The 15,555-nt window shown below is 48.3% G+C and overlaps 1 protein-coding gene across 1 annotated transcript; it reads right to left on the minus strand.

The window, feature by feature from the left end:
* Positions 1–7,764: 7,764 nt before the first annotated feature.
* On the minus strand, positions 7,765–15,223 carry LOC309336374 (aquaporin AQPAe.a-like; the record flags this gene model as incomplete). The annotated part of the gene is made up of 6 exons (XM_081851992.1): positions 7,765–8,198; positions 9,247–9,327; positions 10,195–10,359; positions 12,632–13,075; positions 13,940–14,008; positions 15,209–15,223. The coding sequence occupies 6 exons, from the start codon at positions 15,221–15,223 to the stop codon at positions 7,995–7,997; spliced, it is 978 nt and encodes a 325-aa protein (XP_081708118.1). The 3' UTR covers positions 7,765–7,994.
* Positions 15,224–15,555: the final 332 nt, after the last annotated feature.

The raw sequence follows: 15,555 nt of genomic DNA on the forward strand, positions 1-15,555 counted from the left end.
GCCCTGGGAACATGTGGTGGTTGCCTCCATCTGGCGGTTGTCTTGGACGTGTGTCATGGATTGGTTGGACACAGAAGAATGGGGGAGGGGACCAGCTGGGGACCTCCAAGGGAAGAAGGCTCATAACCTGGGGATCGGTGGTGGGACAACTGTGAGTGGTCAGAGGGAGAAGATGGAGCAGACTGGGAGGAGGTGTCGGAAGTTGAAGAGGCAACAGGGTTTAGTGAGAAGGGAGAGTCCATGGCAGAGAGAACTCCAGAATCAGTAGTAAGAGAGGAGAGCGGCCAAGAGGCAGAGATGAATCAGGCTGGTAAAGAAGACAGGGTGTCTCCCCCTCCTGCTGCAACAAGCTCCTCTCCCTGGTGGTGTCACAGGACCATAGCTGTCAAGTGTCCCTTATTTGGCGGGAAACTCCCTTATCCCAGTGCCGTGTCCCACTGCTGTCCCTTATTGATGATGTCCCTTAAATTTCCCAGGTTTCAAAGGAAGCAGCTCCTCTCCCCCCCCTTGCCAGCCAGGGAGGAGGGAGGCTCCAACTGTGTTGCTTGGCTGCCTGGCCCGCCCCCCTCCGGTCTCCTCTCACCAGCCTCGGCCCCTGGGAGCACCTCCCCGCCTGGACTGCTGGGAGCCTCAGGCCCTTCCGACACCATCCTCCTCACGGCCGCCGAACTGAGCTTCTCTGCCTGGGGCCTCTCCTCTGCCCACTGCCACTGCCGCCGCTCTCGCTAGGCCGTACTGCAGCTGCACTGCTGAAGGAACCGAATGAGATGGGCAGCCTGGCGCAGCCTATGAATTGCCGAGGAGCCTTGAGAGGAGAGCGAGGGCAACCCTAGAGAAAGCAGTTCAGAGAGAGGAGGCGGAGGCGGAGGCGCGGGCAGGTGTTCCAAGGGCTAACCATAGAAGGGGAAAGGGGAGGAAGGACCGCAAGCGCTTCTCCCATAGATGTGTAGTGGTAGACTAGCATAGATAGTCTGATTTGCGAGTTTACTTCAGGTGCTATTCCCCCCCCCCTTCCTCCCACCCTGCCTGATGGAACTGAGAGCTGCAGATGGAGCATGAGAGAAAAGATACAGAACTGCAGCAGCATCTTCGTAGCTTGGGCTTCGTTTTGCGTGAAAAGTGGTTGTTGCTTGTAGTTATTTAATTGCAGTGTTTCATCGGCTGGTGTCTTGAGCAGCAACCTCTGGAAACGAAGAGCTAAAAACCGGCGCTGCTCTCCCAAATTATCTGGTCCCTTTTAACTGGTTGACTAAAATCCCTTATTTTGGCTGCTGGTCCCTTATTTTCGAGGCTGCTGGTCTCTTATTTTCAAATCTGTAAGTTGACAGTTATGCACAGGACCAGGAGAAGTATGAAGTGGGAGAAGCAAAGACCAGGAGAGGAGGAGACCTTCAGTTTCCACAACTGCTTCATAGGGACAAGACTTACTGAAGAAGACTTGCTGTGCTGTTTAGGCCTAGCAGTTCCTGAGCAGTTCCTGTTTCTTCCAATAAAGAGTTAACTTCACTTACTCTGTGTGATTTATTGCTGGCTTGCTCCTGACAGCGTGACTGAGCAGCAAATGTCTCTGAGCAGCTGTGTTCACTGAAACCAGCCCAGCAAATCCTGGGCACAGTGTCCCCTGTCCCCAACAGCTCTGGCATGCCCAGGGCCCTGCTGCCCATGCTCACCTGTTCTTCAGCTCCTCCACCTGCTTGCTCACCTCGATCCAGCAGTCTGATGCCCGTGGCTGCTGCCTCTGCATCCTTCCCCTTGTGGCTGCTTCATATTTTCCCCATAGTCCCTAAAGGACTCCTAGTGGTACACCCCTGGACCACAATGACATGTAGATCCTGGATCTGATGCATTGCTGAGAACTCCTTTTCAGGAGCATCCTATCCAAGCCCCACAGAAGAAGAGTTTGGACTTGATATTCCGCCTTTCACTCCCCTTAAGGAGTCTCCAAGTGGCTAACATTTTCCTTTCCCTTCCTCCCCCACAACAAACACTCTGTGAGGCGAGTGAGGCTGAGAAACTTCCGAGAAGTGTGACTAGCCCAAGGTCACCCAGCAGCTGCATGTGGAGGAGCGGGGACGCGAACCTGGTTCACCAGATTACGAGTCCACCGCTCTTAACCACTACACCACGACGCACATTTTCTCAACCTTGCCATCTTCTTGTGTGGTTAAGATGCCATCAATGCATCTTCAGCTTCCAAATGCATGTTTCACAGCCATGCATGCCATTCTGAGGCCCTGGTTGTAATGCCAGGGACCCTTTTGACAAGTGTGGGTTCCCTCCAGCCGACTGTGTTGTGTGGTAGTGGTTTCTGCAGTGACATGGGCCCTGTGTCCTCCTGTCAGTACGTGATGTATCACTCCTCACCAGCCAGAGGGGTGATAGCCAGAGTGGGGATATTTCTGACTTTTGAGAGCCAATCACTCCTTGCCCCCTCCCTTCTCTGCCCTCCGTTGTCCTGGACCTTCATGTGTTTCCACAAGCGTTCTGATCATCTCCTGTTCCATAGGAACTGGGGAAGTGTAAAAATAGAAAGCCAAGGTGTGGATTTGAACCAACAGCTTCCTCAAAGAATCATAGAGTTGGAAGGGACCACGAGGGTCATCTAATCCCATGCAATGCAGGACTCTTTTGCCCAGTGTAGGGCTTGAACCCACGAACCTGAGACCAACTGAGCCATCCCTGGTGCTGAGCATGTTTGCTCATGCTTTGCAGATTAACCACTGGGTTCCTTTGCTTGCTTATTGCTGCAGCCTGGAATTATGTCTTTTTAAAAGTGTCTGCTTACGTTTGAACTAGTGATGTTCCCTGTGTGTTTTTCTTTGCTTTATTAGGCCTTGCCACAGGGTTCCCTTGGCCTTATTGCCTGTGTTTCTTGTGCGTTGAGATGTGGCAAATGACAGGCATGCCCTTGGCTTATCCTCTTATGCTGGGCTCCCTGTTTCCAGGGACTCCATTTTTACACTGTTTGTGTCTTTCTTGGTGACATGTTTTCCCTTCCCAAGTCATGCATGTGTGTTTGATACCACTGCCATTCCACTAGTAGAGCTGCGAGGCATCTTCTTCCCCACTCCAGTGTAACTTGCTCTGTAAATACACAACTAGGAAAGGAAAAGCAATAGTGGGGAAACAAAGTTTTCTGCACCAGTCTAAACCTATTTACTGAGCGGTAATTTCTGATGATGTTGTAGGGCATTTCCCTCCCAGTGGATTTGCACATCTTGAAATGTACTTTAGTTTGCTCAAGGAGAAAATCCTTCCAAAAGGTAGGTTGCAGCAAGTTATGCTATGTTGAGATCAAGACCATTCACAAGGTTGATTTGAGATGTGTCGATCCATGTGGAGGGGAATGTACTTGTATTGGCTTCAGTCAGGAGAACCTGCCATCACTTTCATGTCATGGGCTTTGGACTGAGGAACAAGAAACCTCTCGTGTGTATGACAGCCTAATCTTAGCTGAACGGTTGTTCCTTCCAGTCCCCATAATAGTTCCTTCATCTGAAACCAAAGCCATATCACTCCCAGACTCTAGAGCAGGGGTCTGCAAACTTTTCCAGCAGGGGGCCGGTCAACTGTCCCTCAGACATTGTGTGGGGCTGAACTATATTTTGAAGAAAAATAATGAACAAATTCCTATGCCGCACAAATAACCCAGAGATGCATTTTAAATAAAAGGGCACATTCTACTCAAGTAAAAACACGCTGATTCCCGGACCGTCTGTGGGCCGGATTTAGAAGGCAATTGGGCCAGATTCGGCCCCCGGGTCTTAGTTTGCCTACTCATGCTCTAGAGTAGCCCTTAATCCCAGCAAACACATTCACATCCCCTTACCTTATCCTGGGGATCCTCCTATTCTAGCCAAACCGCTGGGATTCTTAAGTTTACTTGTGCTACAAGGTACAGCATGGCATAGTGGCTGTGGACCATAGGAGCCAACTCCTAAGGGCTAAGGTCCCTTCAAAAAAATATTGAGGGGGCCATGGTCCCCCAAAGTTGATGGGCATTTTGCAACCCCCGAGCCAAGGAGATAGGTGGAACATTTCAGAAGCCGAACACCGAAAACACGGAAGTGAATGCTTCCGTTTTTGAATGTGCCTCGGAAGTCGAATGGCTTCTGAGGAGAGTTTCTCAGTTTTCCCCACTGAACTTGCTGACAGCCCTTTGATCCTCGGTTTTCGAACGTTTCGGAAGTCAAATGGACTTCCGGAACAGATTACGTTCCAAAACTGAGGTTCCACTGAACAACCTTTAGAAGAAGTCTGAAGGCAGACCTGTATAGGGACGTTTTTTAATGTTTAATATTTTATTATGTTTTTATATGTGTTGGAAGCTGCCCAGAGTGAATGCCAATTGCTGGGAAGCATTATTTTCCAGGGACGGATTTACAGACGCCGTCCCGCTTTCTGATTTGATCCCAGAAGGTCCTACTTTTCCTTAAAGGTAAAGGGACCCCTGACCATTAGGTCCAGTCGTGGCCGACTCTGGGGTTGCGGCTCTCATCTTGCTTTATTGGCCGAGGAAGCCGGCGTGCAGCTTCCGGGTCATGTGGCCAGCATGACTAAGCCGCTTCTGGCGAACCAGAGCAGCGCACGGAAACACCGTTTACCTTCCCGCTGGAGCGGTACCTATTTATCTACTTGCACTTTGACATGCTTTCAAACTGCTAGGTTGGCAGGAGCAGGGACCGAGCAACGGGAGCTCACCCCGTCGCGGGGATTCGAACCGCCGACCTTCTGATTGGCAAGCCCTATTTTCATCGGAGAAATTTTGGAGGATATGGAATTACGTGACTCCTGAGCCAAGGAGATAAGTAACTATACAACCCGTAGAAACATCCGAAGGCAGTCATGTATAGGGAAGGTTTTTTTGTTTTTTTAAAAAAAAAGTTTAATGTTTTACTATGAGTTTTTTTCCATGTTAGAAGCCGCCCATTGTGGCTGGGGCAACCTAGTCAGATGGGTGAGTATAAATAATATAACAACCGCAACAACAACAACAACAACAACATCATTATTATTATTATTATTATTATTATTATTATTATTATTTAGGACATCCCTATTTTCATCGGAGAAATGTTGGAGGGTATGCTAAGGAACCAAACAAAACTGTACAGAGGAGATAACGCTGGAGACAGGACTCCTGTGGCTGGAGTTTCAGGGGTTAACCACTCAACAAAACAAAAAAAAAGAGGGGGGGATGTGGATGAAACCAGGCCCCCTCTGTGCTTAGAAAGAGGCCTCTCTGGGATATTTGTCACCTCAGCATTTTGGAGGCGAGGTGTAGTCAGATCTGTTTAAGAGACTCTAATTCTCTCTGGGCTCCAGGGGATTTGCCAGCTTGCTCTGTGATTGGGCCGGAGGGAGGGAAATGATCGGGCCTGAAAGGGGCGAGGATAATGGGAATTGCTGGGTCAGCACTTTTCCTGGCCCAGCGTGTTCCAGGCACAGGGGGAGGGGAGGCGGCATGCGACCCCCCTCGCTCCATAGCACTCCTCACTGTGCTCGATTGTGTGCATCGGGTTTAGAGAGGGACGTTGGCTTAGACCTGTTGTTGAACTCCACCCATGTGGCAAAGAGAACAGAGCATCACAGTGGTGGCCTTCTGAGATGCACCTAATATTGGGGCAAATGGTAGACACAGGCCTGGGGTAGAGATGGGCATCCTTGAAGCTTGCAGCGTCTACTGTTTCGTTGTTGCTGCCACAGTGGTACCTCGGGTTACATACGCTTCAGGTTACATACGCTTCAGGTTACACACTCTGCTAACCCAGAAATAGTACCTCGGGTTAAGAACTTTGCTTCAGCATAAGAACAGAAATCGGGCTCCGGGGGCAAGGCAGCAGCAGGAGACCCCATTAGCTAAAGTGTTGCTTCAGGTTAAGAACAGTTTCAGGTTAAGAACGGACCTCCGGAACGAATTAAGTACTTAACCTGAGGTACTACTGTACTAGCATCCCCAAACCCACCAGCAATTGCCCTTACTTTCCAGGGACAGACCCAGATTTACAAAAGCCATCCCAGTTTCTGATTTGATCCCAGCATGTCCCGCTTTTCCTTAAAGGGGGGACCCCTGACCATTAGGTCCAGTCGTGACCGACTCTGGGGTTGTGGCGTTCATCTCGCTTTATTGGCTGAGGGAGCCGGCGTACAGTTTCCAGGTCATCTGGCGAACCAGAGCAGCACACGGAAACGCCGTTTACCTTCCCACCGGAGTGGTACCTATTTATCTACTTGCACTTTGACGTGCTTTCGAACTGCTAGGTTGGCAGGGGCAGGGACCAAGCAACGGGAGCTCACCCCGTTGCGGGGATTCGAACCACCGACCTTCTGATCGGCAAGTCCTAGGCTCTGTGGTTTAACCCACAGTGCTACCCGCATCCCCGCTTTTCCTTAGGACATCCCTATCTTCATCAGAGAAATGCTGGAGGGCCTGGTAGGACGTCCCTACAGAATCACAGAACTGTAGAGTTGGAAGGGACCCTGAGGATCATCTAGTCCAACCCCCTGCAATGCAGGAATATGCAGCTGGTCCATACAGGGATCGAACCTGCAACCTTGGTGTTATCAGCACCATGGTCTAACCAACTGAGCTATCCAGGCTCAGTTGGTTAGAGTTGTATTGTACCTTGGCTCTCGAATGTCTTGTGACTCGAATGTTTTGGCTTCTGAATGCCGCAAACCAGGAAGCGAGTGTTCCGGTTGGCGAATGTTCTTTGGAACCCGAACGTCCAACACAACGTCTGTGGCTTGTGATTGAGTGCAGGAAGCTCCTGCAGCCAATTGGAAGCCACGCCTTGATTTTCGAACATTTTCGGAAGACAAACGGACTTCCGGAACGGATTCTGTTCGAGAACCAAGGTACGACTGTATTTTCACTGGAGAAATGTTAGAGGGTATGGAATAGTACGAGCCTATTTTCATCGGAGGAATGTTGGAGGGTGTGCAGAGGGTGCAGCAAAAGACCTTTACTTCTGATCCCAGAAATGTTTTTCTTTTTTTTAAGAACCAGAAAAACCAGAAATCACAGGCCTCCCCACCACCACCACAAAAAATACACACATAGTTGCACCAAGCTTTCTTTGGTAGTATAATTGAGGAGAGAGGGAGGGGTGTCATTTTGTTGCTGCTGTTGTTGACACAATTTGGAAGTCACCAAGCTCCATGCTGATTTACCTATGAATCACCTGGCGATATACCAGTGAACCCAGATCTGTCTTCTTCTGTCAACTTCTTGGCCCAGGGTTTTACATGATGAAATTGCCAACGGAGTGTAGAATGGAACCTAGTAGCCTTGGTTTCCAGGCCTTTCCTTGTCTGTCATGTCCGTCATCCTGGGCACAGAAACCAGAACACCATGTTCTAGCTCACTGGACCTTACGCAAAGGGAACCCAGGAATCCTGGTTTCCAGATCTTGCTTGTGTTAGCCTATGAGACCACCATACAGTGGTGCCTCGCAAGACGAAATTAATCCGTTCCGCGAGTCTCTTCGTCTTGCGGTTTTTTCGTCTTGCGAAGCACAGCTATTAGCGGCTTAGCGGCTATTAGCGGCTTAGCGGCTATTAACGGCTTAGCGGCTTAGCGGCTATTAACGGCTTAGCGGCTTTAAGAAAAAGGAAACAAACTCGCAAGAACTCGCAAGACATTTCGTCTTGCGAAGCAAGCCCATAGGGAAATTCGTCTTGCGGAACAATTCAAAAAACGGAGAACTCTTTCGTCTTGCGCGTTTTTCGTCTTGCGAGGCATTCGTCTTGCGAGGTACCACTGTACTCTCTAAGTTGGGGCCAGAACCAGTGGCCGTGCTCTGTGCCATCAATGTCAGGCTGTGTCATCTTTAGGGGTCCAGATTCCAGTCCCACCCTAGTGCCAGAGCGCAGGTGATCCTATACGGAAGATAGCAGCTGGGTAAAAGTGGCAAAGGAAGCTTTGCTAAGAGGAGGGAGTTTTGTCGCGTGGGGGTAGCAGCAGGAAGCTGGAGAGGGAAAGGTGTTGCCTTCTATTCGGTGCTGTGTTCCCCATTGCAAGGCGGCTTGGCAGCGGCGGAGACAGAAGAACGAGACATGCTAGCCGCCTCCACGATCTCTATGTCGCGGCAGGTCAAGCAGGCAACCAGCTTCTCCCGCGAAGCATTGTTGGCAAAGAAGAATTCGTAGGAGACACCAGCAAGGACTGCACCAAGGATGGGGCCCAGCCAGTACACCTGGAAGGAGGGGAGGAGAGAGAGAGAGCAAAAGAGGCAACCTAAAGCACCTGTCTCATCCTTGAGGATAGAGAAGTAGGCCCGAAATCAACCAGGATGGCTTAAGGGAGGCAGTTTTAAAGTGACTGAATCAACTTGGTGGGATCCCAAGAGAGGCAGGGAATCACAACACTCAGGGTTCCTAAGCAGCCTTCATAGGAGCCAACTCCTAGGGGCTTGAGGTACTTTCAGCCCCTCCAATAAAATATTTGAGGGGGCCTCCCCCCCAGTTGATGCGCAATGCCATTCAAATGGGGTATGTGCGTCGTATCATGTGATCGATTATGTGAGTCAGGGCTTACCTGCCCCCATCAATATTTTATTCAAGTTGGCACCCCAGGCAGTTTTAACAACAACAACAACAACAACAACAACCTGGAGCACTGAGGGCCAACTAAAATACATTAGCTACAATTGTTAACTACAATAACAATTTCTTCCTTTTTTTTGTAAGGCACCCAATGTGTTTTTTGTTGTTTTTCTGTTTTGTTTTCTACATGGGTACTACAGTGATACCTCAGGTTAAGTACTTAATACGTTCCAGAGGTCCGTACTTAACCTGAAACTGTTCTTAACCTGAAGCACCACTTTAGCTAATGGGGCCTCCTGCTGCTGCCGTGCCGCCAGAGCACGATTTCTGTTCTCATCCTGAAGCAAAGTTCTTAACCTGAAACACTATTTCTGGGTTAGCGGAGTCTGTAACCTGAAGCGTATGTAACCTGAAGTGTATGTAACCAGAGGTACCACTGTATTTCCTGTTTCTTCTTTGTGTGTGTTTGTGTGTGTGTGTGTGTGTGTGTGTCTTATCTTACTTGGCGCACTTGTAATTCTGTATATTTTTATTTTTCAATAAAGAATATTTTAAAAATGAAAAATAATTACACTAAGCCAGAAAAGCTTGAAGGGAAAAAAACTGGAGCACTGAGGGCCAGCTGAAATACATGAAGTCAGAAAAGGGGGAGAACAAAGAACCACTCGTCTCTCAAAAGGGTCTCCTCCATTCACTTACCCAGTGATGTTCCCAGATTCCTGTCATGACAGCTGGTCCCAGGGACCGAGCTGGGTTCATACTTCCTCCGGAGAACGTGCCCTGCAGAGATATCACAATGGCATAGTCAGTGGTGGTCCATCTCCCTCCTTTGGGCTGATTGTTCTGTGCGTTAGTTTGTTGTCATTATCTCAAAAACAACTAAGAGTGTGTCTTGCTGAACATCATCTATTGTTCATAAGTGACTTAATATGTGCTAGGTGCTACATAGATATACAAAAAGTAAGTCCCCCTGCCCATAGGGTCGCAAAATCTGTTCCCAACCATTGGTATTAAATTTGCTTCACTCCCGAATTACAGTACTAGTACTAGTAAAGTACTAGTAAAGGTTTCTGCAAACCACAAACACAAAGAAAAACCCCGATTCTTCAGCCAGAACCCCCACATTCTGTTTTCTGAATCCATTGTGCAAATATGCATATATTTCCTTACGAACTTTTTCTGTGTGTGCCAGTGTTGGTTTTAGTATACTTTCTGATTTGTCAGCCCTCCTTTGTGCAGCAGGACTGAACGCAGTGCTGTGTGTGCAGCTGTTAAAATCAATTCCCTGCTTCAGGCCTGAGCTTACTCTTTCTTTATCCAGCCAAGATTGCATGATTCCTTCAATCTCCAGTTTTCAGTTACAATCACTTGGCTGACATGGAAGGGTATAGCCAGCCATACAAAGAACAGACTCCCGGAATGGATTAAGTTCCGACAACCAAGGTGCCACTGTAATTCAACCTGACATTCCATGCGTCTTATGAAACAGTAGGAGGGATGCTATCATCTGAAACACCAGGGGAAGTGGGGGAATGACATTAAAAATCAGCCTTCAGTCGTGGGCAACTTGTGATGCTGGCCCCAGGCTTCTAGCAACAAAACCTTCAATCAATCTGGACTTTATAAACCACAAGCAAAGGCTCTTACCGCAGCTAGGGCTCCTGCAATTACAGAGAAGCCAATGGCCAAGATTCCAGGCTCACCCAACTCACGCCTCCGATGGTCTTCTACAGCAAAGATGGTTAGAGCTAGCTGGAAAGTGGAAAAAGCTTCCATTCCCAAGGCCTGTCCAGCGTTTCCTTCGCTGCTGACCTGAAATATTGCAGTTCGAACTGTTTTTATGTTGAAATTGTTAGTATGCTGCATAATGTCTTCAACCAGCTGGTCTTCCTGCTGCACTCAGCATGCGAGTGGACTTAAAGGACTCTGAGGAACCCCTCCCTCCAAATTCTATGACTCAATTTAAAACCAATTCTATATGCGCCGCTGTTCGGCCCCAGCATGTTCATGGCAGCTGGGTAATCTTTGCATGTGTTTAAAACCCTTCATTGGGGAGAATACTTTTTGCATTCATGATGCAGAGTCCAAATAACAACATAAAAAAAAACAACAAAGCAAACAGAGTGCATTTCTTTTAAAACTGTCACAAATGGAGGGTAATATTATAAGTCACGTTACCAATATCTTGGTACCAGCTATCTTAGTTCTGCATCTGAGACAACTTCGAGATGGCTACTATTTACCTACGGGACCGCCTTTCCCGGTATGCCCCACGGAGAGCCTCAAGGTCCATAAATAGCAACACCCTTGAGGTCCCGGGCCCTAAGGAAGTCAGATTAGCTTCAACCAGAGCCAGGGCCTTTTCAACACTGGCTCCGGCCTGGTGGAACGTTCTGTCTCATGAGACCAGGGCCCTGCAGGATCTGATTTCTTTCCGCAGGACCGGTAAGACAGAGTTGTTCCGCCTGGCCTTTTGCTTGGAGCCAATTTGATTCCCTCCCTCCCTCCCTTTCTTTTTTCTTTTCCTTTCCCCTCCTGTGATGAGGCTGCATTTTAATGTTTTAAGGTTGTATTTTAATCTTGTTTTTAAGTTGTATTCATTCAACTTGTTTTTATTATTGCTTGTTAGCCGCCCTGAGCCCGGTCTTGGCTGGGGAGGGCGGGGTATAAATAATAATAATAATAATAATGATAATAATAATAATAATAATAATAATAATAATAATAATTTATCACCATGTAACTATTTACTTGGGCATTGTCTCCTTCGCAGCTATACACATGCATAGCTAAAAGACAAGAGAAAATACATTTAATATATATATATATATGTGGATTTAATGTCTGTAATGGTGTGAAACGAAGTGGCTTTTGACGTTGGTTGGTGGGAAAGAAAATCCAAAAGGACCTGTTGTTTCAAGAGATAGTTTGAGACAAGAACTGGGCAGTTGGCAGAAAAAGGGGTCACTTGTAGCCTAAGTGGGCAGTGGGCTGCTGGCATGTGGTCAGCAAGTCAACAGCTAAAGGCAGGGAGTGGCAAAGTTGGAGCATGAGGAAAGCAATGGTCCCATGCAGCCAGCAAGGCTTCCAATTTGCTCAGAACAGCCATCAGTGCTTCCTTGGAAGCTCTTCTAGAATCATCTACTTGTTGGTACCAGGTAGTTCCTTGGCTGTAGTTCCCTTCATTGCCCAGAGAGGGATGAAGGCACTCAGCTGGACTCCCTATGTAACATTTCTAAGGTCACCCATTTAAATTCAAGACCCGCCACAGGCCCAGACTGTCAAGAGTCCAGGTTCTCAGCTTGATAACACAGTAAGCGTAGGTAATTAAAACGAAGGATTTTTTGCAAAAACAGACAGATAGCTCCGGACAACTCTAACAAAGCCTCTGGTGACCCTTCTGAAAACTTCTGGTGGTGACAGAAGATATTGAATTTACGACCCTTACGTCTCTTGTTTTGCTTACTGTCTAGCAGTCCTCCCATTCACTGACTCTTCGGACTTAGTGGATCAGCTCCAACCTCTTCCTTTTTTGAGAGGCTGTTTCTATTTGCGCCTTTTTGTACTTCCTGCGAGCTTTGGCTGTGTTCTAGCCTGCTCTCAGCTACTGCCTTATCAACCAGATCGTCAAGGTCACGAAGAGCCGAAGTCTGCAGCTGCCGGATCTCCTCTGCCTAACATCTAAGCTTCTCTGCTCCTGGCTGCTTTCAGCAGTTGGCTGCAAACCTTCGCTTGGAGCTGGCTCATTCCTGACACAGACCCTCCAAGTGTCCTTATTTCCTAAGGACAGTCCCAGATTTACAGAAGTCATCCCAGTTTCTTATTTGATCCTGGAATGTCCTGCTTTTCTTAGGATGTTCCTTTTTCCCCCCTTGGGTAAATCTTATTTATTGATTTTTCACACAAAAAATAACAATTGCAAAGTACTTTATCCATTGCGTCCTCATTTTTTGCTCTTCCAAATATGGCTACTCTATTTTATTTCTATTCCTGGCTAAAGTGGGCAGAGTTAAAGTTGAAAGGCGGATGCCTCATGGGGAGGGAGTCCTAAAGAAGGAGGGAGAAAGGAGTGTAGCTTACTCACCTTGGTGACCAATTGCCCCACAGCTGAGGTGGGCAACACAAGGTAGAAGACACCTGAAGCTAAGATGGCACCCAAGCACTGGGCCAGGATATAGCTTGCTGCGTGCAGAGCGTCCAGTTTGCGGGTGCAGAGGAAGGCCACCGTGAGCGCCGGGTTGACTTGGGCACCGCTGATGTCGCCAAAGCAGTGAGCCAAGCTGACAGCTACCAGCCCTGCAGCAAGGGCTGGCTGAAGTGGGGAAGGAAGCACCTCTTTGGGGCTCACAGGGGATGAGGCGCCCAGCACCACCCAAACGAAGATCAGGGTGCCTCCTGCCTCTGCCAGCAGGCGGCACCAGAACTGACGGCTCTGCAGTTCCTGGAGTTGAGGGAAGAAGGAAGAGTCAAGGGACGTTATCACCTGCAGATGGACACAGAAGACTCTGCTTGTTCCAGGAATGGGCCACTACAACCATCTGAACTTCTAATGCAAGCCATTCTCTACATGCTCTCCACCGTGGGAGCAGGGCCGGGGCGGGAGAGTGCTAGAGTTCTGTCTAGTCCTGTTACATGGGATCAATTCCAATCTGTTACCTCCGAGGATGTGGACAGGCTGCTTGGACGAGTGAAACCAACCACCTGTCTCCTTGATCCTTGCCCATCCTGGCTTATAAAAGCTAGCTGGGAAGGGCTGGGTGATGGGCTTCGCGGGGTGGTGAATGCTTTTCTCTGTGAGGGAGCCTTCCCAGACCCAGGCGATTATCAAACCGCTTCTTAAAAAACCATCTTTAGATGCTGCCAATATGGCCAACTATCGCCCAGTCTCAAATCTTCCATTCTTGGGCAAGGTGATTGAGCGAGTGGTTGCTGAACAACTCCAGGCACATCTGGAATAAGTGGACCATTTGGATCCCTTCCAGTCGGGATTCAGGCCTCATCATGGGACTGAAACTGCCTTGGTTGCACTGGTTGATGATCTCCGGCGGGCCAGGGACAAAGGTGAGAGCTTCTTTCCTAGTTCTGCTGGATCTCTCAGCGGCTTTTGACACCATCGACCATAACATCCTTCTGGACTTTTCTCTAAAACCCCCAACTGTCAGAGGATTGATCCTGGGGAGTAAATATGTAGGCACAGCCCCATGTCTACTGAACCACCAGAATAAATATGGTAAGAGAAATCAAGCACTAAGATAATGGAGGCCAGCATGGTGTTGTGGTCAGTGTCAAATGGAACCAGGGAAACCTTGGGTTTAACTCCTCACATGGCCATGAAGTTCACTGAGTGATCCTTGGGTCAGTAACACTCTCTCTCTCAGCCTGACTAACCTACCTCGAGGGTTACTGTGAAGATGAAATTGATGGTACAAGAGGGAGGGGGCACTTTGAGCTCCTTGTGTTGCTGGCAGCATAGAAATATAATGAAATGGCATCTCAGTGAGGGATACATTGATCTCATGCACTGCGGAAACATAGTATGTCCAAATATAACCTAAGAATCAAGGCTTAGTGAGAACAAGGGACCATTCAGGGGTCCCACCAGTGGCCAAACAATGCCAAAGAGTGTTCACAAAAGAACGCTTGTTGGTGGCATAGCCATCCCATAGTTGTCTCCAGTATTTGGCAGTCAAAGGTATATTGACTTTGAAAACACAACCTGTGCTCTATTGGCCAACAGAATTAGGAATCTCCCCCTCCAACCCCTTATGCACACCATGGTGTTTGTTCTGCGAATGCCTGATTATCGTCTTCCAAAGCAACTACTGTACTCCAAACTTAAAAATGGAAAACATAATTGTGCTGGTCCTGTGGGTTTCCGTGAGGCAAGATCCGAGTCCAGTCCGAGGTTGAGGGTGCAGTATTGAGGTCGTCCATCAAAGATGAAGCTGGGTCCAAAGCAGGGAGTCGGGCGAGGTCAAAAAATCCGGCAGGACAGGGTTCAGGCAGGAACTGGCTACCAACAACGTTGCTCCCGCAACTTGGGACTGGGGCTGGCTGACTTTTATCTGCCCTGAGGCATAGGGTGGCCCCAGTCCACAGGTGACTCGCCTCTCCTGGCCTGGAGGCGAGCACTCCTCCTGCAGGAACTTAGTTCCCTCCACCTCTCTGCCCTGAGCCTCTGCAGCTCAGGAGAGGCTGGAGGGTTACCGGACCCAGAGGGACACCAGTGTGGGCACCTGATTTTTAAAAACATCCCTTGACAAAAATGATTCTGTACCTTCTGTCAGGTACAGTATCTGCTAGCTACTTAAAACATTTCTTTTCCGATTCTGAACTTATACTGGCCCTGAGGAAAATATGTTGTCTGCACTGTTAAGTCTACTGTTTGTTAGCGGCGACGGTCTCCGTTTTGGATTTGGTGAACGTTTTCAAAGTAGCCAGATGAACCGAAGCAAAATGTGTTGAGGGATCAGAAAAGGTGAAAAGGACAGAACCTACTGACAGAAATGACTGATCAAGTGTATAGATGGACACATAGATGGATTGTTACAGGGGAAAACAGGTGGACATCAACTACACGATAGGAAGGGAGTTGTGGGTGAACACTATCAAAATACATCCAATTTGGCTGCCTCCTATATTCACAGAAGGATGTTCTTACCTCCCTGATGCCCATGGTGTCTGGCTGCAAATTCTGATTGGAGTGAGAGAAGGTGCTTTGTTGTTTTCATCTAGTGGTCCACCTTTCTCCCACATCCTCCTTCCCTCCCTCCCTTCACCCTCCCCTGTTAGCATCCTATTAAGGGTGAAGGGAGGATATCAAGGAACAATCCAGAGGATGATGAAGGGAGGATATCAAGGAACAGCCAAATGATCTGATGTAGAATTTGGTGCTGGAGTTCATGAGATGTTCCAAGAAGTCTCTAAAGCCCATTATTCATAGTAAGTGTCCTCAACTCATGATACTTTGTCATAACACAGTTTCTTACAATGCCTTTGACAAAGCCC

The sequence above is a fragment of the Podarcis erhardii genome (assembly GCF_964252035.2).
Source record: "Podarcis erhardii genome assembly, chromosome: 2".
In the NCBI taxonomy this organism is placed as follows: domain Eukaryota; kingdom Metazoa; phylum Chordata; class Lepidosauria; order Squamata; family Lacertidae; genus Podarcis; species Podarcis erhardii.